General features: G+C 54.8%; 1 protein-coding gene across 2 annotated transcripts in view; it reads left to right on the top strand.

The window, feature by feature from the left end:
* The first annotated feature begins 938 nt into the window (after positions 1-938).
* Positions 939-21,328, top strand: part of Znf423 (zinc finger protein 423) — a 317,088-nt gene continuing 296,698 nt past the window's right edge. Inside the window, exon 1 of one of the 2 annotated variants that reach the window (XM_078032268.1) lies at positions 939-1,344. In XM_078032268.1, the coding sequence (XP_077888394.1) occupies positions 1,305-1,344 (40 nt within the window). In that variant the 5' untranslated portion in view covers positions 939-1,304. The remainder of the gene's footprint in view (positions 1,345-21,328) is intronic. The other variant, XM_078032267.1, reaches the window with a different exon arrangement.

Here is a 21,328-nt window from a genome sequence, read left to right as displayed (position 1 = left end):
TGCAGTGCAGCCCCAGCAGCCGGATCGGGAGGAGGAGAGCCAGCGACCACAAAGAAGACAGGAGCGCGAGGGAGGCTGGCGGGCGGGCCGGCGCCGGCTGGAGCGCGGAGGAGCCGGGGCGCAGCCGCCGCCGCCGCTGCCCGGGAGGACTGGAGCCCGGCCGCCGCCGCTGCCTGCTCGTCCTCCTCCTCCGCCACCGCGGCCGCCGCCTCCCCCCTCTCCGAGCCCCTGGCCCATGGAGGCAGCTAGCGGGGCCGGCGACTTGGCACCGGCCTGGGGATCGGCTGCGCGCCCCGCGCTGAGCACCGCAGCCCGAGGGCAGGCAGCGGCGGCCCGGCGCACGGGTTGAGCGATGCCCGGGGCACGGGCGCGCCTGCCCGCCGCCGCCTGAGCGCCCCCGCGCGCCCCTTCCTCCTCTGGGGGGCCGGCGCCGGACCGAGCCGAGAGCCAGAGAAGGGGGCGTGAGCCAGGGGCCCCAAGCCGCGGCTTCCGAGCCACTACGGCCGTTTTGAGCCCCCACCCCCAAGTAGGCTGAGTTGAGGTACCCCCTCGCCATCCATCATAATCTCCAAACCGGGCGTTTGGGCATTTTTTGAGCCATTAATATTTATTTATTTTTTTTGTGTGTGTGCGGCAGGGGATATTTGAAGCTTTTTTTTTTTTTTCGGGGGATACTGAGCTCCCGCTCTCCCGACCGCCTCCCGGTCTCCTCCCCTCCTGAGACCCTCTCGACTCCAGCCCCGTTCCCCCTCCTCAGATGGGTTCATTGTGAGCTCCGCAACGGGCTGCGTGGCCGGACGCCTGCAAACTTTGCACAAAAATCCGGCAAGGGGCGGAGGAGGAGAAGAAGGAGGAGGAGGGTGAGGGTGGCGGTGGGGTGGGGGAGGGAGGGAGGGGGCCGCAGGGGCCGGGGGCCGGCGGGGGGTGGGGAGGAGGAGGGGGGCGGCTTTTTTTTTTTTTTTTTTTTTGCATAACTCGGCTCGGCCGAGTGGCCTCCGGACTCCCCGCGCCGCTGGGACCGCCGCTGGGACCGGGAGCCCCCGGCTGCCGCATTGCAACAGGCAGGGCCCCGGCGTGCCCCCCGGGCCTCCCCCCGCCCCCGAGCGGCCTCGGCCGGCCCGGGCCGCCCCCCCCAGGGAGGCCTCCCCGGACCTGCGGTCCGCTCCCCGCAGCCGCCGACCCGGCTGCAAAAAAAAAAGTTTCCGAGAGGCAGGCGGAGAAGGGGGAGAAGGGCTACCCGGACCGGCGGGGGGCGGCGGGGGGAGCCGGCCGCGGAGGGCGACGGAGCGCCCGGAGCCCCGGACATGTCCAGGCGGAAGCAGGCGAAGCCGCGCTCGGTGAAAGGTGAGCGAGCGAGGCCCGGCGGAGGCGCGATCGAGCGAGGAGGGAGGGAGAGAGGGAGGAGGGACCGGCGAGCGGGCGGGCGGCCGGGGACCCGCGCGAGCGAGCGGAGAGGAGGAGGAGGAGGCGGCGGCGGAGGAGGCGGAGGCGGAGGAGGAGGAAGAGGAGGGGGAGGAGGAAGCCAGGAGCGGAGGCGGTGGAGGGGGCACGCCGTGGACACCCTACCCGCCCGGACCCTCTCCGGGCCTGGAGCCACCCCTCGCCGGGGACCGGGCCTGGGGTCGCCTACAAGGGGCCCTCGCCGCTCCCTCCTTGCGGGCCCCGGGCCCGCGTGGCCAATCAAGGGGTGCGGGCCCGACTTGGCGGGGATTGCGAATCTCGGTGGCGGCGAGAGGAAGGAAGAGGCGGCGAGGACGGGCGCCCGGGAGGCTGGCAGCTTCGAGGCCGCCCTCGCTGGCCCCGGGCCTCGCTGGCTTTCTCCAGCCCCCTCCTTGTCGCCCGGGGATGTGGAGAGCGGCGGGCGCTGCCTGCGCGCGCTTCGGGCGCGGCGTCCGGGCCCCGGCCACCCGGCGCCCCCTCCCCGCTCCTGCCCAGGCCGCGCTCCCGGCTCGGGCCCCCGCACTTCCTGCCTGCTCCGCCGAGGCCAACCGGGCAGGGAGCCTCCGCCAGGAGTTCATTGTCTGCGCCGCGCCGGCGGGACGCAGGTCCCCCGGGGAGCGCTGCGGCCGTCAGGAGCGCCCCTCCGCGCAGTGTGCCGGGTACCCCACCCCCTGCACACTCACCTTCCGCACCCGGCCAGCTTCCTGCACCGAGTCCCCAGGGTGCGCACGTTTGTGAGGGGATATGGATGTATAGGTGTACACACACACACACACACACTCCCTCTCCTTGCTGTGCTTTCTATTTACACGACGGTTCCCGGCTCCAGGGGCCCCTGGAGAGCAGAGGCCCTGGGGAGAGGCAGTGCGCGGGCTGAGCCCCTCCCCTGCCCTTTTCCCCTCACTGGCCGCCCTCTCCTGGCCTGGCCTGCTGCTTTGTCCCAATTCCAGCCCCTCGGATGGGTGCTTAACCGCTGGACACACTGAGGGATGACCGAGGAACAGGATGAGAGGGGCTATATGCCTCTGGAGCCTTAAAGTCCCGAGGCCCTTGTCCTCTCCCAACTCCCTTGATGACCTCTGGCCGCAGCCCAGTTCTGCTCTGAAAAGTTCATTTCCTGAAGGCCTGCGCGGGAAGGCGCTGGGGCCCGCTCTCTTCCTGCCAGCCTTGCTCTTGGCTGGAGTGGTTGAGACTGAATCTGGCAACTCGGGTGATACACTAGCCACCTCCCTCCTCCTAAAGTCCCAGGAAAGCCAGTGGCAGCCGGCCTGAAGAGACGCTCCCTGTCATCCTAGAAGAAAACCAACTCAGTTCAACTTTCAGCAGCGGGACTGCACCTCTATTACGCTTTGGGAGAATTGGTCTTACTTCTGCTCCTTGTTCTGTATCCCAATTCGGAATAACCTGTTCTGTCCCACAGAGGTGGGGGTACCAAGGGTGTTCTGATCCAAAGAGAAGGAAACCAGAAGAGAGACTCCCAGAACAGAAGAGGGAAGAAGGGTGGATGTTTGTCCTTTTGCTGAATAGAAGGGCACCCAGAGCTTTAAGTAATATTTGATTTCTTTTCTCTTTTCCTGGCTCATTGCTCACTCCTTCTAGAGTCACTTAAGAAGAAGATATTGGAATTGGAACTACTGGATGCAAAAAGAGTTTTCTTTAAATCGAGCAGTTGATTTTGGGTTAAACTTGCAGATTTTTTTTTTTTTTTAAAGATGCAAAGCTTGCTTACCTATAACCTGGTAATGTGTCTTCAGATCTCCTTATTTTAGAAGGCAAGCCACAGAAAGGAAAGGTAGAACAGTTTGCAGTGAACAGATGGGTGGGTGTTTCAGAGTTGCTTGAACCGAATTCTAAAACCACTCTGTGGTTCTCAGAGAAAGACTCAAGAATTGGACTTTAGCCTTTCACGAAATGAGCCTTGAAATGATTTTTAAATGAATCTACATGTACATGTGTGTACATGTAGCTGACAATTCAAGCAAATTGAGGGGGGAAGATAGCTAGGTGGGAGAAGACCAGTGAAGGCATTTTGAGAAGTGTTGTACATACCAGCCACACAATCTTACTGCAGAACCTTGGCATCGGAAGCCCCCTGATTCTTCCCATGGAGCTTTACATTTTCTAAAAGCAGCCACAACCTTTGTCTCTCACCATTTTGCCTTTTATTCAGTTTACTGGAGTGCATAGGGTGGAGATGTGGCCACTTATCAAGGGAGGAATTAAGAGAGTAGATAATTTGAATAGATAAGAGTTACAGCAGGTGAGGGATTTATTGCTTTTCAAGAACTGCCCCCCTTCTCGCAAGCAATATTCAAAAGTGTGTGCTTAAGTGTGGACAGCTCCGCACCAAGTGTTTGAAATGGCAAGGTCTTCACCTTTAAAGATGCTTGAAGGCGCTTCTTAAGGAACAGTGGTGCCTTTTACTTTTTATTTTATTTTATTTTGCCTCCACTGCTGTGTGTCAGGGCTAACGTGGAGGCATTGTGGACTTCCCCAGCTCCGTGCATTCTGCAGTGGAAGTCGCTTGACCGTAATTCGCAATTGATCTTGGAAATGTGAAAGCCCGTAGCAGGAAGGAAAGACAGAAATGTAACAATTTTGAATGGATGCTCAGAGAGTGTGATTTTGAAAGCATAGGCATTGCTGCTTTGAAAATCAAACAGGCCTGGGGGGGGGGGCTCACTTCCCACTAGGGGACACAGCCTCCCTCGGGAGTGGGGGATCATTTGTCCCCTCCAGGATGTTTGTCCTTCTTTGGAAAACCCAGATTTACCGGAGGGAGGATACCCAACAAATAGAGAAGGGGACTGGGGTGGTAGGGCAGGGAGTGAGCAGCCTCATTGGTTTTCAAAAGCCTTGTGATTTTGTTAAAAAAAAAAAGAGAGAGAGAGAGAGAGAGGAAAAAAAAAACCCCACAAATCCATGAATGTTACAAAAGTCGCATTTTCTGACTGATTTTCCTACACCCCTTTCCCCTTTTCTGAGTCCTGGTGGTGCGGCGTGGTAGTTGCAATGATTTGTTCCCTTTGATAATTTTGGCCTCATTCTCCAGGCTGTTCCCATCTCGCTCACTGATGTTATTTTGGCTGATGATATCAGGTGGTTTGGTAACGATTACCTCGCAGTTCCCTCTGTCACTCAACGTTAAGGAGCCCTGTCTCCCTTTACCCTAGGGCTGGCTGCTGCTGGCTTCCTCAGATCCACGCAACTGCTTCTCTCATTTCTATGGGAAAGGAATACGTCTTTTTTTCCCAGCCTCAGTTTAAAACTTTTGAATAATCTGTACTGCTGTCAGTTTTTCTCCATTTAGCAACTGCCTGTTAATTACAGTTCTTAATATTAATTAGCACTCAGGCTGTGTCCACACACCCCCACCCCAACATCCAAAACTACCCCCAGTGACTTTTCTCTCCTTCCCTCCCCTTCTTTGTCTTCTTCTGCCAGCCCCAAGCTCCTCCAAAGTCCATTTTATAAATTTGGTAGTCTAGGGACCTGGGAACAGTGTAGCTCGCCATTGCTAGTGTTTCCATGGAAATAATTGAGATGTAATAAATAGAGGCATTCTGAGGTTACAGGTTTCTTGATTCATCTGAGACCACATACAAGTGTAAATTGTCGACATTTGTTTGGCTAAGTGTACATGATCTTGCAGGAAGGGCAAAACAAATCCTTTGTACGTTCCATAGCTTTCTATGTGGATTGGGGTAACTGATATTTAATCCTAATATTTAATCCCCCCCAATTAAGTTACCTATTCTTAGCTTTGGAAGGGCCTGTTTCATTCTAGAAAACATTCTTTATGTCTAGTAATTGCTGTTTAGATTCTTACACCTGTTTCCTTGCAAAAACTTAATAAGCAATAAAATAAGATAACTACGTGCCTCTGGCAGGAGGATCCTGCTAAACGTTTAACCATGAGGTGCCGAGTGTGCATTAATAATGAAAGGTGCAAAAGGCTGGTGACTTCACAGTCATAAAGTAATTCCACAGAACCCGCCAGCCCTGGCAAGTGTTGTGGCCTGCTATAGCGCGTTCACAGAGGAGGAGGAGGGGGAACCATGCAAGGAGGAAACCGGAGCTAGGCTTCTTGGAGTACAGCTCTCCTGGCTGGAGTCGGAAGGCTGGGGATCTGGTTCAATCTAATACAAAGTTGCAATAATTGCTATATCGGTAGCCAACTCTTAAGCTGGTGGCTGTGGAATTCTTCCCCTGATGTAGGATTTAATAGTCTGGCAATTAGATGCATTGATTTCTCTTAACTGTTCATTTGGATGTGTAAACGAAAGGAACTCACCACTGAGGCCAGCCTGCAGACTTGCTGCCTGGCTCTGGAAAAGACTCATTTAGGTGGCAGTGGTGGGAGAGTGTGTTTTCAAGGCAGCGTTAGGACCAGCTCCCTCTTCTTTTAACATTTCTCCTCATTTTAGCAATGAAATAAAGGGAGCCTGTTGTTCAAACACTGCTTAAAAAGACACAACAGTGTCCACTTCTGTCTGAAAAGGTAAAAGCCACCATTGCTGCCTCTGGTGCTTTGAGAGGAACATCTTTGTCTCAGGGTGACTCCACTTGGTGGCATTCTTTTGGCATGTGGTCTGTTGGATATCAGAGGGACAAAACACTTTGGGCTCTTCAGCAGAGTGTCTTTCTCTCTTCCTTTCCTCCTTCACAACACTCTAGGACTTGGAGCTACCTGTACCAGGAGCTCTGTCAGGCCCTGAGTGGGGGTGACCTCCTTTGGGTGTTAAGGCCATCATCTTGGACCTTTTGGAAGGCTGATGACTGGATACATCAACGGTTCAGAAAGTGTGTAGATTATCAACTCTCTTGAACATTAGTTCCCCCTTAACTTCCTGCTCCGGGACCTGCAGTTTTCCTGAAGTGTCACTAACTTATGACATGCAGGCATCTTAACTGTTTCGAGGCAATCTAGTGGTGGATGGCTAGGTTTCCTGATGGCCCCATCCATTTTGCAAGGTGGGTGGGTGGCTTTAGGTGCTTGCTTTTCCTGAACCCTGGCTGAAGTAAAGTCCAGACTTGTCCATGCATGGTACACTGATGTTTGCAAAGAGTATTATCTTTATGTCTTGAAAATATTTGCATAGATATCAGGGTTTCTTCCTATCTGAGTGAGTGTCTAGGGTAATTAAAACAGAAGAGTACCTTGGAAACTTTTAGTGCCTGCTTATAATAGGTAACCTCAATAGGTGTGGTTGGGCCAATTTGTCAATTTCTGCAAATTCCCCTTGGCTTGCAAGGGTGTTTTGTGTATAGATATATTAGTCTGTAATCAGAGTAGTTTTGCACCCAAAATGGACTAGCGAAGCCTGGATTGGTTATATATCCCACTTGAAGTTTTCAGCGCTGGCCGTCAGCTCCCTTAGCCTGCTGTGGGCGCCAGGCAGGGTGAAGTGAGTGGGGGAGATTGAAGATGGAAACTTTTGATTCATAGTGTACCTGCCAGGATGGGGTGGCAGCCAGCGACTGGGGTTGTACACTCAGTAAATAAAAATACTTTACTGCTTTCAAGGATCACCAATTAGCTGATTGCTCCGCATGGCTGTCTTTAAGGAGAGCCGCTGTTTTACCTATCTTCTTGTACAAAGGTTTGATTTTTAATGTCTTGTGAAAAGGATTCTCTTTGTCTTGATTGATGTCAGGAATAAAAGCATGATGGTAATATCCCTTTGAAAGCTATTGTATTGTCAGCCCTGCCTGACAGCGGGAGGGCCTCCCAGCGTTATAGATTAGTGCTGTGAAAACACTGACATTTTCTTTGTTACGTTGCTGTTGTTCTACTTGCAAAGTCAATTACACAATGTCGGAGCTCAGTTACCCAGTTGACTTTGGAAGTAGCAGTGTCTTTCATTGTCTTCTTAAAGATATAATTTCGTATTGTTGTTGTTGTTTTGTTTTCTCCCTTTCCTTTTGAACCTGCCTCCCTCCCTGGTTACCTCCCCTTCCATGTGCTAACCGCACTGCCCCCCCCCAACGCCCCCCCCAGAGTCTGAACATGTGAGCAAGGCAAACACTCTGGTTTCAATTGTGACCATCCAAATTCAAAGACGGCTACATCATTATCTCTGAATTCTTCTGCTCATTCACATCTCAGTAGCTTCTTATTGATATAGTGACTACAGCAGCCAAGATACATAAAAAACCCATCCAACGAGATTATAGTGTTGATAATCTCTTATCAAGTGGGTTGTTCTCTGGATTGGGGGTCACTAAGGTTGGCAAATTCAGAGCTTGCTTTTTTTTTTTTTTTTTTTATTTCCTCCTCCCTCTTCCTGGAGCCTGCAATTCGAGCTGAACCAGGTTCCCTGGTAGATGGGACCCTGGCAAACAGTTGTTTTTTTTTTTGATTATTATAGCAGATGTAGCATTCAGCTAGAGCCGTTGAGTTTGGGATTTAGGATCCTGGATGGCCTTTTGTCACGGGTGGAAGGGTCTCATAGGAGAAGCATGCAGTTCATTCCCCCACTGCAGATGACAAATCGGGTTATAAGGTGTTGTTCTGAGGTGTTCCAGCCTGCCTTTTTGGGAACACTTGGGCTTGGGAAGGATTTACATCCCTGTGTGAAATCTTGCTGCTGAATGGAAGGAAGCCTCGACACGTCTAAAGCTGAAAATGGTTCCAGAGGGTGTTTTTACTTACCTGCCATCTTCGCCATCCCTCCCTTCTCCAGAACATCTGAAAGTCCCGAGTTCCCTAACCTGGTCACGGAAGAGGCGGTCACCTGGAGCAGGGGCTCGCAGAACCGTCTCTCTCGCCCCACAGAACAGGGTGTAGGAGAGGCGCTGGCGCTGCCCGCCGCCACCACCGCAGACTGCAGATGACGGGCTCCATCAGGAAACTCCGTCCGAGGACACTAATTGTGGGCCCCCGAAGTTATTATTATGAACCACCAGACAAGAGCCTGTGTTCGCCAGCAATTTGTCAGGACTAATTTTGTTTTTCTCCAATAATTGAAAATTAATGTCTTGAAGTGAAAGCAGATGTTCATGTCATCCTCTGAATTGGGATATAAAATGGGGCTCTGTGGATGTGCTCACTAATCTAACAGCAATTTCCCTCTCCTCCATAATGGGGGTTGCTCGGCCTATGTCACCTAAGGCCAGGGATCGGGAGCCGAGAGAAGGGGGCCTGGGTGGCTCCTTGTGCTCCTCGGGGGTTTGTTTGGGAGGGAGACTGTGCCAATAAAAATCTTTTTGTTGGAGCTCTGAAACTTGGAGAGTTCATTGTTGAGGATGTTCAGTCGCTGGAGACAAATTTGCTGAGATCATTCAAGGCCTTGTGCTGGGATAGGTAAAGGGAGCCCTGGCAGGGGGAGAATGGCTTCCTACAGATGTGTGGGTCCCCAACTGTCATGTCCTTTCACTGTTGCATGGTGAAGCTGCTTAAAGTCACGAATTCCTGGGCCTGGATCCCAGAGACCTCTGCTCACCTGAGCAGGGGCTCAGAACTCTGCATCCCTCCTTTTTAAAATATGGGGGTAAAATACGCATAATCTAAAATTTACATCTTAGCCATTTTTAAGTAGTATCTAAATACCCAACAGTGACGTGCGGCTAACACCACCCCCAAGTAGTGACGGTTGGGCGAAGGCCATCAGTTCAGGCTTCAGTCTCCCAGGTCAGATGTGAAAAAACTGGCTCAGAAGATGATGTGGGGTCTCAAAAGCTCATGGTTCTTTTTCTTAGTCCAGTGTGAGAGGTGAGTCAGGTCTGCCGGTCGCTAAGAGAGAGCAGGAGCCTAGCCCCATCAGGGCCAGTGGGACTGGGGTGCCTGGGACAAGGACAGGAACTTTCTGGTGATCTGGTGGCCATTCCCAGGATTAGAACATTTGCCTTCTCTTTGGGGGTGCCATTCTTCTGGAGACGGAGCCTGGCTGGGAGTGAGCTCCCCTAGTGGCCCCCATAGGCCAGATCTCGAGTGGCCCCCGCACTTGCCTGCCAGGGCTCAGGCAGCATCGGCTCACCCAGCCCCGTGCACTTGGGGCAGGTTTGTCTGTGATGGGGGAAGGGAGGAGCAGCTGTTACAGGACGGCCACCTGGCTGCCTTGATTTGTGGTGTCCTTGAAGCCCCACGTTGGGCCTGTAGGACTGGGCTTTGCTTCAGCGTGCCGTCTCCTCCTCCTCTGCCTCCTCCAAAGTGCTGGGGAACTTTTTCCTCCCCTGATTTCCCTGTAATTGAGATTTGCCCTTTCGTTACCTGGGCATGAATTATTTGGTGCAGCGTTGTCATTCCCTGTCCTGCTGTGAGGTTTATCTCTTCTGTTGATCCTAATTAAATAAAACATACTGTTCACCTAACTCCTGTTGCACCAAATTTTACCTGCCTGAAGGCAGAGTGATGGCCATCTGGCCTGGTCAGGGAGCTGGGCGTTCCTGGAGATAGGGTGTGTGGGGGGGTGGCAGGCGAGGAGCCGTGCCCCCTTGGCCTGGGTGCGGTGGGACCATGGAGCACCGGCAGCATACAGTGTGTTTCTGCTTCCTGAACAAGAGGTTTGGTTTTGTCCTTAGCCCCGTGGGGCTGTAGGTTTGAATTTGGGGAGACGGGAGACAATCACCAGCTCCAGGGGCTCCCCAGGGAGAGGACAAGGGAGGAGAGCAGGCTGGCAGGCTGGTGGCGGGGAGATGGAAAAAAAGGGACAGTTTCCTGTCACCTGAGGTGGAGGCTGCAGAGAGCGCTGGGTTCTCTGGGGATCCGTGAGCTGTACACCTGTTCTTGGTGTCCCAAGAGAGCATCTGCAGATGCCCTGTGTCCCCCAGAGGGACAGTGGTCAGCCAGGGCCCTGGACATGTACATCGGGAGGATTTAGGCCTTTAGTATTTTGCCTTTGAATCTCTCAGAATCCTGAAAACCACGGAAAAGGGAGCCTGGAGTTCCTTCATTCAGCCGTGTGTGTGTGTGTGTGTGTGTGTGTGTGTGTGTGTGTGTGTGTACCTGCACACTGCTGTTCTCAGGGAACTCGCTCTCTCTCTCTGTGTGCCACACCCGTGCATCTTTAATTTCACACGTCCATCTGCAATCTGGCTCCCACACTTTAGGTGCGTGGGTACTTGTTCCACCTGTTGGGGCCACAGAGAACCACTCAGGTTCCCAGTCCCCAGAGCCACCCTGTGGAGAGCTGGTCCTGCCTTCCTCATGGGGGAGCGCCTTGCCTGGCCCAGGGCAGCCTGGTGGGGACCTCATGCTCCATCACAGATGAGGACCCAAGCTGGGATTCTGGACGACTGTGTTTAAACATAAAAGGACTTGTGAACCGAGTGAGTGGAGGTGTGAACTGTTGAGGGTGAGCAAGGAGGGAGTGAGTGAGCGATCAGGTCCTGGCTAAATGGATTCCTCAGAGCAACAGCAAGGGGGTGAGCTCCCAGGCAGGTCTTGGGCTCCGTGGGTGCTGCTCTCTCTGGTCTCTCCCGCCCTCCTGGTCTCCCTCCGCCTTTCTTCCTGCTCAGGAGGTGAGGCCGCCAGCCCTCGTGCCCCGGGGCTGGGGGTGGCTTGTGCCATCCTCTTCCTTCTCAGGTGCTCCATGCGGTGAGACGGTAGTTGCTGCTCACGGGGGGCCTGTGCCCTGTACGGTGCTAGGCTTGAAAAACATTCCTGTAAAAATGATAAAAGCAATATGAGATTTTTATATTAATTGGAAAAAAAAAAACAAAAAAGAATGTTTGACTCAATAAGTTCCCATCCTGCTGCTTATGGTCATCCCGCCACAGAGATTCGGGGGTCAGACGGGACATCCTTAACTGGCTTGGTGCTGGCCAGTGCTGGGCAGTTCAGCTACCATTGAGTGGCCTGCAGGACCCTCCTCATCTTTCAGGGAGATTTGCCCCAGGATTAGCACTAGGAGTGAGGGGTAGGGTCGGGAGAAGGAAGCAGGAGGGAGGAATTGGGCAGTGCTCGCAGGGAAACCTGCTGCCCAGAGTAGGAAACCAAAGCCCACCCTGAGCTGGCATAGTGGTGCACGCCTGTGATCCCAGCAAGGGATCTCAGGAGTCTGAGGCAGGAGGACTGCAAATTTGAGGCCAGCCTTGGCATTTTAGTGAGGCCTTTAACAATTTAGCCAGATCCTGTCTCAAAATAAAAAAAAATAAAAAGGGCTGGGGATGTCGCTAGGTTGAAAAGCACCTCTGCATTCAATAATCCCCAGTTCTGTAAAAACAAACAACCCTCTCTCCAAGGTGAGGCTCAAAATGCTTTATTTTTCTTCTGGGGGATGGGTGTTTGGAGGCAATGTGTTCCATGATCTGGGGCAAGAGAGGGTCCTCTTTCAGTCTCAGTTTCCCCATCTATGAAATGTGATGGAACCCGTTGGATCAGCTGCATGTCTTGGGTGGTATAGGATTTTAATTCCTGGTACACAGGATGCGGCAAACACACAAAACTTGGGTTTTAAAATAATGCAGGCTAAGCTGGGCGCGGTGGTGCAGCCCTGTAATCTCAAAGGAGGCTGAGGTGGGAGGATCGCAAGTTCAAAGTCAGCCTCAGCAATGGCGAGGCACTAAACAACTCAGTGAGGCCCTGACTCTAAATAAAATATAAAATGGGGCTGGGGATGTGACTCAGAGGTTGAGTGCCCCTGAGTTTAATCCCCAGTACCAAAAAAAAAAAAAAAAGTTTCTTTCCAAGTGCTGAGGCCACAGTGGATACATCTGAGTTGGCTGCTCTATAAGGTTTGGGGTGAGCAACAGATTGGGAGAGGCTGGAGGCTTGACGGCGATGTTTCCAGGTGTCTGAGAGGGAGAGCTGGTGGGGATGGGCATCTTTGGTCCCAGCTGGGGGTGTTGCAGACTCTTTGGCTCCAGGTGTTCTGCAAAGCATTGCTGGTCATCTGGGTGCTGCTGTAATCCAATAGTGACCAGGCCAGACACATATCCATCCAGAGTCACCAGCCCCGATCCCTGGGGAGGACACACAGAGGGACAGTCAGGACCTGGCTCTTTGGGCACCATGGGGCTCTGTCTCTGTCTCTTTTCCCCTTATCCTCCAGGAGAGTCTCACAGCAGCTTCCTGATTTACTTATCTCAGTTTCACAGGTGCGCAGACTGAGGCACAGAAGTCCCTTGCCCAAGGTCATACTGCTGGATGTAGCGGAGCTGGGATTTGAGGGCAGGCCTTACTAGGTCCAGAGCCTGAGTCAGTCACCACCACCTTTATTTATAACTACCTCCGCGGCTATGAAGGACAGCCGAGGCCCGCCTCTGGGCTGGGTGAGACAGCCATGAATAAAGGCCCGGGGGAGCCCTCCTTCCCACCCATCTGTCCATCCGTGGAGTTCTGCCTTTGCGGCTGTCCATGTTCCAATCTGGGGGAAAAAAGTCGACATCTTAAAGAACAGTCCTGCTCCTTTCCCAGAGATGAGCGCCAGCATCCTGGGTGCCCCCCTCCCCAGGGCCTTTTCAGTGGTGCCTTTACACTAGACCTGGGTGTGCACACCTGGATGTGTCAGTTTAAACACAGATGGTGCCTGCTACTCCCTGGCTGCACTGACTCTCATTCCACATTTTCACGGAGCAGAGATTTCAGTTTTGGTTGCACAATTAGCATCATTGTAGAGACTCAAAAAAAAAAAATTAATAACATGACCTGGGCCCAGCGTCTGGAGTCTTTGAGGAGGGGTTCCAGGTCAGGTTTTCTTTGAAAACTTGCTGGGAAACTTGAATGTGCAGCCAGGGTTAAGGATTGTTGGTGAAGGGGTTAGCACCACGTGTGCGTCACGCATCTCCACGTTACAGCCAGGGGGTTTCTAGGGAGAGGATGCACCAGAATTATTGATTGTTTTCATGGAGTTGGGGACCTTCAGTACCCTAGGCAAGAACTGGACCACTGAGCTGCATTCTCAGCCCTCTAGAACTCACAGTCCTCTAGCGGTGGACATACAGTTGCTTCCAGTGTTTTGCTGTTGGTGACAGTGTGCAGCGAGCATCCTCAGGTATCCATTTTTATGTTCTTGCTTGAGTATTTCTTAGGCTGGACTCCTAGAAGTGGAATTGTTGGGTCTAAGGGTATCACTCAAAAAATTTGATAGATTTTTTTTTTTTTTGGTACTAGGGATTGAACTCAGGGGGCACTTGGCCACTGAGCCACGTCCCCAGCCCTATTTTGTATTGTGTCTAGAGACGGGGTCTCACTGAGTCGCTTAGTGCCTCACGTTGCTGAGGCTGGCTTTGAACTTGTGATCCTCCTGTCTCAGTCTTCTGAGCTGCTGGGATTACAGGCTTGCGCCACTGCGCCCGGCAATTCAGTAGATCTTTCTGAGTCACCTTGTGCAAAGGCTGTGCCGGGGAACTCTTCAACAGCAGGGCCCAGGTGCCTGGCGCGTTCCTCTGAACCCTTGCCCACCTAGGAGGTTTTCTTTCTTCTCTTTGTTTTGTCATTTCCTCCCTTTTTTCTTTTTGCCCATCAGGCAAGCAAGACATTACACATTGTTTTTGTTTGTACTTCTCTTATTATTATTAGCAAAGTTGACCACTTTGGTTTCATCTCTTCTCCGGGCAGCCGGGCTGCACTGGGTGCGGAGGTTAGGGATGTAGGCATCTCTTTCCTTCGGTGAGTCCTTCAGTTCTTCTCCACCTCCCTTCCACACATCCATTCTTTCACCTAAATCCGGAGCATCTTACCCAGCTGAGGCTTAGCCTGGACTCCCAGGAAGATGCCTGAGAACCAAGAGGAAGCCATGTGTTCAGGGAGCCCATAGACTGGAAGGGTATGAGGCCTCAATCCCTGGACCAGACAGGGCATCCAGAGAGGTCCAGGCTTAGGGCTGGGGGTGGTGGGGGAGTTGCAGGGAGATCCTTTTTGACAGGGAAAATCAGGCAAAGCATTGGGAATAGCATTTATTTGGCCCTGAAGGGTGAAATCGGACCACCAGGAGCAGCTAACATCAGAAGAGCACCCTTGGGTACAGGTGCCGGCCTGTGTTCTTTACAGGCAGGGTCTCATTTAATCTTGGCACTAATTGACGCGTAGGCGGGGCCTCAGGCTTTCTTTCTCATGAGCAACAATGGATCTTGGAGAATCCTCAGCTGAGCATCCTTCTCATATGGATGGTCATACTTGCCCAGAGAGATGCAAGTCAGGTGTCCAAGGTTATACAGTGACCTTGGGGCAGAACTGTGCCTAGGGGAAGGGCACAGATGTGCCTGGGGAGCTTGCTGTGGCCACTGACACCCAGGTTAGGACCCACTTTGGAGACAGCCTGGAGACCCCTAAGCTTCTGAGTGTGGGGGAATTCTGAGCAACCCTGCTCCCGCCCATCCTTGCTGTGTTACTGCTGAGTCTTGGTTTATTTTCCTCCCTCCCAGGGCAAGTGTGAGGACGGCTCCCCTGGAGCCGAGTGCGGTGGTGCAGGCCTTTAATCCCAGTGATTCAGGAGGCTGAAGCAGGAGGACTGCAAGATCAAAGCCAGCCTCAGCAACTTATTGAGGCCCTAAGCAACTCAGCAAGACCCTGTGTCAGAATTAAAAAAAAATTAAAAAGGGCTAGGGATGTGGCTCAGTGGTTAAGCATCTCTGGGCTCAGCTCATGGTTCAAAAAATAGAAAGAGATCTTAAGGGAGAGAGAGCTGTAAGCTGAGTAGCCATACAGAGGAGGGTTAGTTATTTCTTCTGGTGGGATCCCACTGCAGACTCTCCCCTTCCCTCTCATCTATGTCTATGCTCAAAATGCAGCGCTGGAGATAATGGGCAGGAAACAACAACTGACTTTTAATCTGTCACCTGCTGGGTGACACCTAGCCCTCTTGGTGATGCCAGGTTGTGCATCCCTCCTCATGCCCATCCTCTCACCCCACCAGAGGACTGCTGCCCATCTCAGGAGCCTCCTGGGCCAGGCACTGGGAAGCTGGCTGTGTGGGAGGGCAGGCGTATGCCCCAGAATGGGTTGCCCCTGTGTCTGTGTGTGCACGAGTCCATGTGCCTGTGGGTATGTGTACTTGCATGTGAGTGTGTCTGTGCTGGTGTGCTCATGTGTGCTCACACATGCATCTGTACACGTGTGCATGAGTTAGTGTGAATGAATGTATGTGATGGCCTTGTGTGTCTGCAGCTGGAGGAAAGGACTTTTGTCATTGCTTGCCTGGTTCAGAATCTCAGTACAGGGCTGTGTTACTATGGGTATAGTTTGTACCCAAAGTTTGGAACTCCTAGGTTCATAGGTTTGCACCCAGAGAGAATGCACATGGGTGAATTTACTATATATGCATTCATTCAAACAATTGGAGTATCTTCCGTGTGTGGAGCACTGTGCTAGACTCAGTCCTATAAAAACAAAGAAGCAAGATCTTTCTTCTAAGAATCAGTTGACCATTTATAAAGCTGTGGTCATGAGGGTGGTTAAAAAGTATTTTCTATGGCCAAATGCATTTGGCAAACGCTGGGATAAACAGTTAAAAAGTTTTTAAAACCTTTAGGGCTTCTGTGAGCCTTTAAAATGCTAATGTGGGACTCAGATATTTTTAGTAGTTTGTGATTTCCAAACTTATTAGATGACTCGTTGTGGACTCCTCTTATCTTGGACACAGTTTGGGTTTCAAGGCTTTTAGGGTTGACATTGTTTACTGGCTGTTCATTTGTTCATTCATTCAGCCCAAGTGTTTACTGAGCACCTATTATGTGCCAGATATGCTCAAGGTGCTGAGACTCCACAGGTGAGTAGACAGAAGTGTATGCTAGTAGGATCGAGGGGCCCATCTACAAGTATTTGAGTCCGTTCATCCTGGAAAGCCAATCCTGGAATAGGCAGGGAATGGTGTGGGAGGCTTTCTGGTTAGGGCCATCCTGGAGGTGACACTTGAGCTCAGATGACAGGGGGGTTCATGAGGGGATCTGGGGACCCAAAAGTCTTTGCAGTTGATGCTTCCGAGGGGCTGGGAGGTTTGGGGAAGTCTGGAGACAGGGCTCTCTGAATCTTGCCCTCACATTCTGGGAGCACCTGCTACCAACTCAGTATCCTTTTGGTTTCCCTGGTGCAGTCCAGAAACCAGAGAGAGGCTTCCCCTGGTGTTGAGTCAGTTAAACGGGCTTGTTGCAGCACGGGTGCTTCAGGTTCCAATCTTGTCCTAGGAACCTCAGTGGCTTGGCCCCTTTCTCTGCCCCAGACCTATCTCGATGTAACTCTCACCATGAAAGGAGGAGGATGACTCCTCCCTGGGCCTGCCTGCTGTGCACACCACCCGGCCAAGCGCCTTGCTTGTGTGCCCATGCCATGTCCCCAGCGCCTGGCACTGGACTCACATTCCCCCCACCCCCCATCTGACAGATGGGGAAATGAGGCCAGGAGGCTCCCCAGCCCGTTCCCGCAGAGGCCCGGCCCAGAATCCAGCCCTTTTCCAAGCCAGGCTGTGACCCGAGGCTGGTGGTGTAGGGGGGTGCGCCTCCGTGTTGGGGACAACAGAGATTTCCAGGACGGGGGAGCTGAGGCCCCTTAAAGCCTCCTGGAGCCTGTCTTCAGAGTGGCCCCATAGGGTTTGGGTCCTGAGAGAGGAGCGGGAAGAGCGGGGTGGGAGGAGGGGGATGGAGAAGCGGCGGGGGAGGGGAAGGGGGCGAGGGTGGGAGAGGGCGCAGGGCTGGGTGGGGTGGGGCAGGCAGTTGGGTAGGAGTCACGCGGGGAGGGGGGCGGGTAAGGCGGGGAGGGGGCCTGGGGGCTCTTCCCGCCCCTCGACCCAGGCGAGCCCGGCCGGCGCTTGGGAACGCGGCCCCTCCTGGGCCCTTGTCTGCCCGGCCCGCGGGGGCGGCCCGGGACCTCTTTGAGGCCGCCGTCCTGGGAACGCGTCGGGCCGCCCCCCGCGCGGGAGGGCTCCATGGCTGCGGCGCAATAACTCAGGGCCAGGTTTGGGCACAAAGCGGCCGCGGCAGGGGTCTGGCTGGGAAGGCGCAGGCTGCGCCGCTCGCTCGCGCTGCCCGGGTGGGGCCGGCTTGTTCCGCGCCGCGGGCCGCCCGCTCCTCCGAGTCTGGCGCCCCCGGGACTGCGGAGTCCCAGGCCCCGCGCCGAGGGGCGCCGGCAGCCGCGGCGTCTCACCCGCAGCTGGGCGCCGGCCGTGGGTGGGCTGACGCCCCCGCTGGCCAGATGTGCGCCTTGGGGGAGCCCTGGGGTCCCTGAGCACTGATTGGCCCTCAGGTTTGGGGCGGGGTTAAAGGAGGCAGGGACTGCAGCCCGGACCTTCCTAACGTATGGCCATAAAAATAAATGCACTTTCCAGGTCCCAGGGGCTGCTCTGCGCACGCACTTGATTCATTCGTTCACACGCGCTTCACAGTATCTATGAGTCAGGCCATGATTACCCCCGTTTTACAGATGAGGAAACTGAGGCACAGCTAGGACCAGATAGGAGCCGAACATAGGCCTCTCTGACCCCAGAACCGTGTCGTCCCTGTAGGCGTCCGTGGATGGGCTGGGCATCTGGGCATGGGGGCTGTTTTGAGTGCATTTGATCATGTCCAAGAAATCACAGGGAGCTTAGCAGGCAGATCCTAGTCCTCCTTCAGGGTTTGCCGTTTCAAGCTCATGCACAGGCTCCTTCCTCCGAGTGCCCTCTGAGGGATATTCTGAGTCCCGGCCAGGCCTTTTGCTGTTGTGGGGTCTCTCTACCTTGGTGGGGTGGGGTATGTGGCAGTGAGACCCCAGTGAAGAGTAAACAGTTCCACGCAGAGGCAGTTTCTTGCTGAGAGACTGCTCTGCTTATCTGACTTAGACAGGGTCCTTGGGGGGGGGGCATGGCAGAGGAGGTGACATGACAGCTGGTGCAGGATGAGGAGAGGTGGCTGCCGAGTGCCTTCCCCGGGGTTGCCAAGGAGGAAGGAGAAGAGGAGGCTGTGAGGACCTGAAAGGGCCAAATCTGGGGAATCTTGGGCGTGTATGTCGGGAAGGGCAGGGACGAGTGCTGACTGGCTCTCCCGAGAGGCTTGGAGCCCAGGCGAAGAAGAGCCAGGGCAGGACAGTGGTAGAGACTGCCTGGCATGGTGGCCTTGTGGGGTGGCCCTCGGTGCATGCACATAGGGTCTGTCTCAGGGGTCCCCAGGGCAGGCCACCTGGACCTCGTCGAGCTTTGACCCTCAAGGTTTGTATGACTTCTGTGAATTGCGTGTCCCCAGAGGTTCTCATTGGTACCTCCGAGTACCGGGGATTAGGTTGTAGGGTCCTTTCTTGTTTGTCTAATGAGGAAAGGAGGGCCACAGAGGCCAGCAGCTTTGTCCTGCTGCACCTGCAGCAGGGCTTGTGACCATCTGTCACTGGGATGTTCATTTCCTGGGTCTCCAGATCCCATGGAGAGGAGTTTACCAAGGCCTGCCTCCCCTCACCCCGATGTTAGGGTTGGAAGTGGAAAGGAGATGCTGGTGGGTGCCCCGCTACTCCCACCCGAGTCTCTGAGCCTGGCTTCTAGATTGAGCTACCCTGTCCAACCAGGATCTAGCTAGGTCAGTAAGAAAACAGCTGCCCCCGTGTGCCCATTGTATCCACAAGTCCACTTTAATTGGGTCTCCAAATACCCATTGCTCAGGCTCTTGTAGGGGAAAGGAGAGGGCTGTGGATTCCAAGGGATGAGTTTGTTTTCCCTCTTGGACTAGCTGGGCGAGTCTGAGCCTGTCCCAGAACTTCTCTGTGCCTCTTGTCCTGCTTTATTTTTCTTAGGAGAGTCCCAAGTCTGCTTCCGGGGAGGGAGGTTTGACTTGAGACCAAGGGGACAGGACATTTATCTATAGTGCTTACTAAGGTGTACTCTGGGCCAGCTGCATGCTTGATGTGCCATTTCTCTTGAGCCCTATCAACAGCTCTGTGAAGTTGGTACCATTATGTTCACCTGTCTGCGGTTGAGGCGGCTTTGAGGGACAGCCGGGGATCCAAGGTCATATAAGTACATCATAGTGGCCTGATGCCACCATGCCTGCCTGAGTCACTCCCAGGAGACCTTCTACATACCTGGTGAACCACTGTCATCGTGGTCCCCCTCCCCCAGGAGCTTGTCTTGGGGACAGATGGGCAAACAGTTATGAACTCTGAGGCTGAGACACTGTGTTCCCCCTGAGGACCCATCGGTGGCCAGCTCCACCCTACCCCCTACTCTGGGCCTGGCAAGCTGCTGAGGTTCAAGTGGGGGAGAAGCAGCTTGGCCTGGTCAAGGGTGGGAGGACCAGACCGGGTCCTGGGACATCTGAGCGGGTGCTGGGCTGGGCTTCACCTGCTTCCTGGCTTCTTGGCTGCTGCCACATAGCAGTGTCCATGGCTGGGCCCAGCTGGGCCAGCAACTCTGTCCTGCCACATGGGAGGTGCCTCCCTCTTTTAGGGACTGAGGGTGGAGAGTCCTCCCTTTTATTCTGTCCCCTCCTACCCCATCCCCCAGGCCTCAGGAGCCCCGCTGGCTCAACTTGGAAACTTGGATGTGCTTATTGGGGGAGTGTGGCCTTGCTGAGGGACTCAAGTCGGGGCCTTGCCCTCTGGGCCTCTTTCTGCCTCCACCCAAACTGCCCCCTGGCCCCGGGCCTGGCCTGTAAGTCTGCATCGTCTTCACTGTGACATCTCTGCAGAACGGGTGGGTGTGCGCCCCCTCCCGAGCCTGCTTTCTCAGGCTGCCCTTCGTGGGGCGCCCGTGCTGGCTGAGGGGCTCTGAGCTCCAGCCCTTCTCCCTCCTGAAGCCTAGCTCCTCGGCCACTGAACCGAGCCTCTGCCTTCTCTGCCCTCCGCCCGCTCCTTTGCTGGCTTCCTGGAACCCAGGGACCCTGGAGGCTTCTGGACCATATCGAGTTGCCTGGGTGTTGTTTCTTTTTTTTTTTTTGGGCCATGCTGGGTGGAGGAGCTGGGAGCCGGGAGACAGGCCGATGACTGGGTCAGGGCCAGCCAGGGGTGGAGGCTGACCACCAGCCCGCGTCTCCCGGGATCAAACTGTGATCCCCAGTCCCTTCCTCTGGGGGTCTGGGGCCTGGCTTCCCCTCCAGCTGGGGAGCAGCCCTCTTTGGCATTTCCTGTCTGCCTCCCTTTCATTTTGCACCCGGGCTCCCCAGGGGTCCCTCTGGGTGTGGGGGGGAGAGCCTTCTCTAACCCTTCTCCCTGGTGACAGGACCTGACTTGGCCTGGCATGGCTGCCGTCCCAGTGAGCCTGGGGTTTGGCTGGACCTCGTCTCTCTACCCTCCTCAGCGCCCATCTTCTGGCTGGGCACGGGGTCCCAGCCGGGCCCCCCTCCAGGTCTGAGCCACGGTCTGAGATGCTCCTCAGAGACCCCTGGGCTGGGGCCCGTCGCGCCTGTGGGCTCCGGAAGAGGCTGAAGGGTTGGGGGTGAGGAGAGGCAAGCACTGGCCTTCTGGGGCAGCAGCCAGGCCCCAGGCCCCCCTGGACTTAATTCTGAGGCGGTTTTGAGGACCTGCAAAGCCACAGCACCTCGCTGCGCTCCCCGCCCCCAGGCCCACCCCACACAGGGGCTTGCCTTTCCAGGCATCCTCCCTGGTCCCCTCCCCCTGGGTGCCTCCTGGAGCTCCTTGGGCCCCTCCCCCAGCCCTCCTGGGCCCCCTCCTTCCTCCTTGACCCACTTTAGTCCCCTGTTGCTGGGGGAGGGGAGCGCACAGCCGGCGGCTCTGATCCTGGCTGCCTCCCCCAGCATCCCTTGGGGCGGGCTCTGGATGGAGCCAGCAGGCTGAGCCGGCCTGGCCCCAGGGACTGGCACAGTGCGTGCTCCTAGTGGCAGCCTCCCTGCCCCCTCCACGGACAGACAGTTCTGGACAGCTGCCCCTGCCCAGGCCCTGGGGAGGCCCTGCCAGGGCCTGGCTCCGGTTCCCCCCAGCCCCAGGGAGCAGCGGCTTCAGAGGTTCCTCCAACCTTCTTGCCAAGCGCCATTCCCAGAGGGGAGCGGGGCAGGGCCAGGTCCTGGCCTCCACCCATCCTTCCCCTGAGCCTCT

This window comes from Ictidomys tridecemlineatus, chromosome 15 (genome assembly GCF_052094955.1).
Source record: "Ictidomys tridecemlineatus isolate mIctTri1 chromosome 15, mIctTri1.hap1, whole genome shotgun sequence".
Lineage (NCBI taxonomy): Eukaryota > Metazoa > Chordata > Mammalia > Rodentia > Sciuridae > Ictidomys > Ictidomys tridecemlineatus.
Note: the sequence above shows the minus strand (reverse complement) of the source record. Positions and strands in the feature narration are given on the sequence as shown.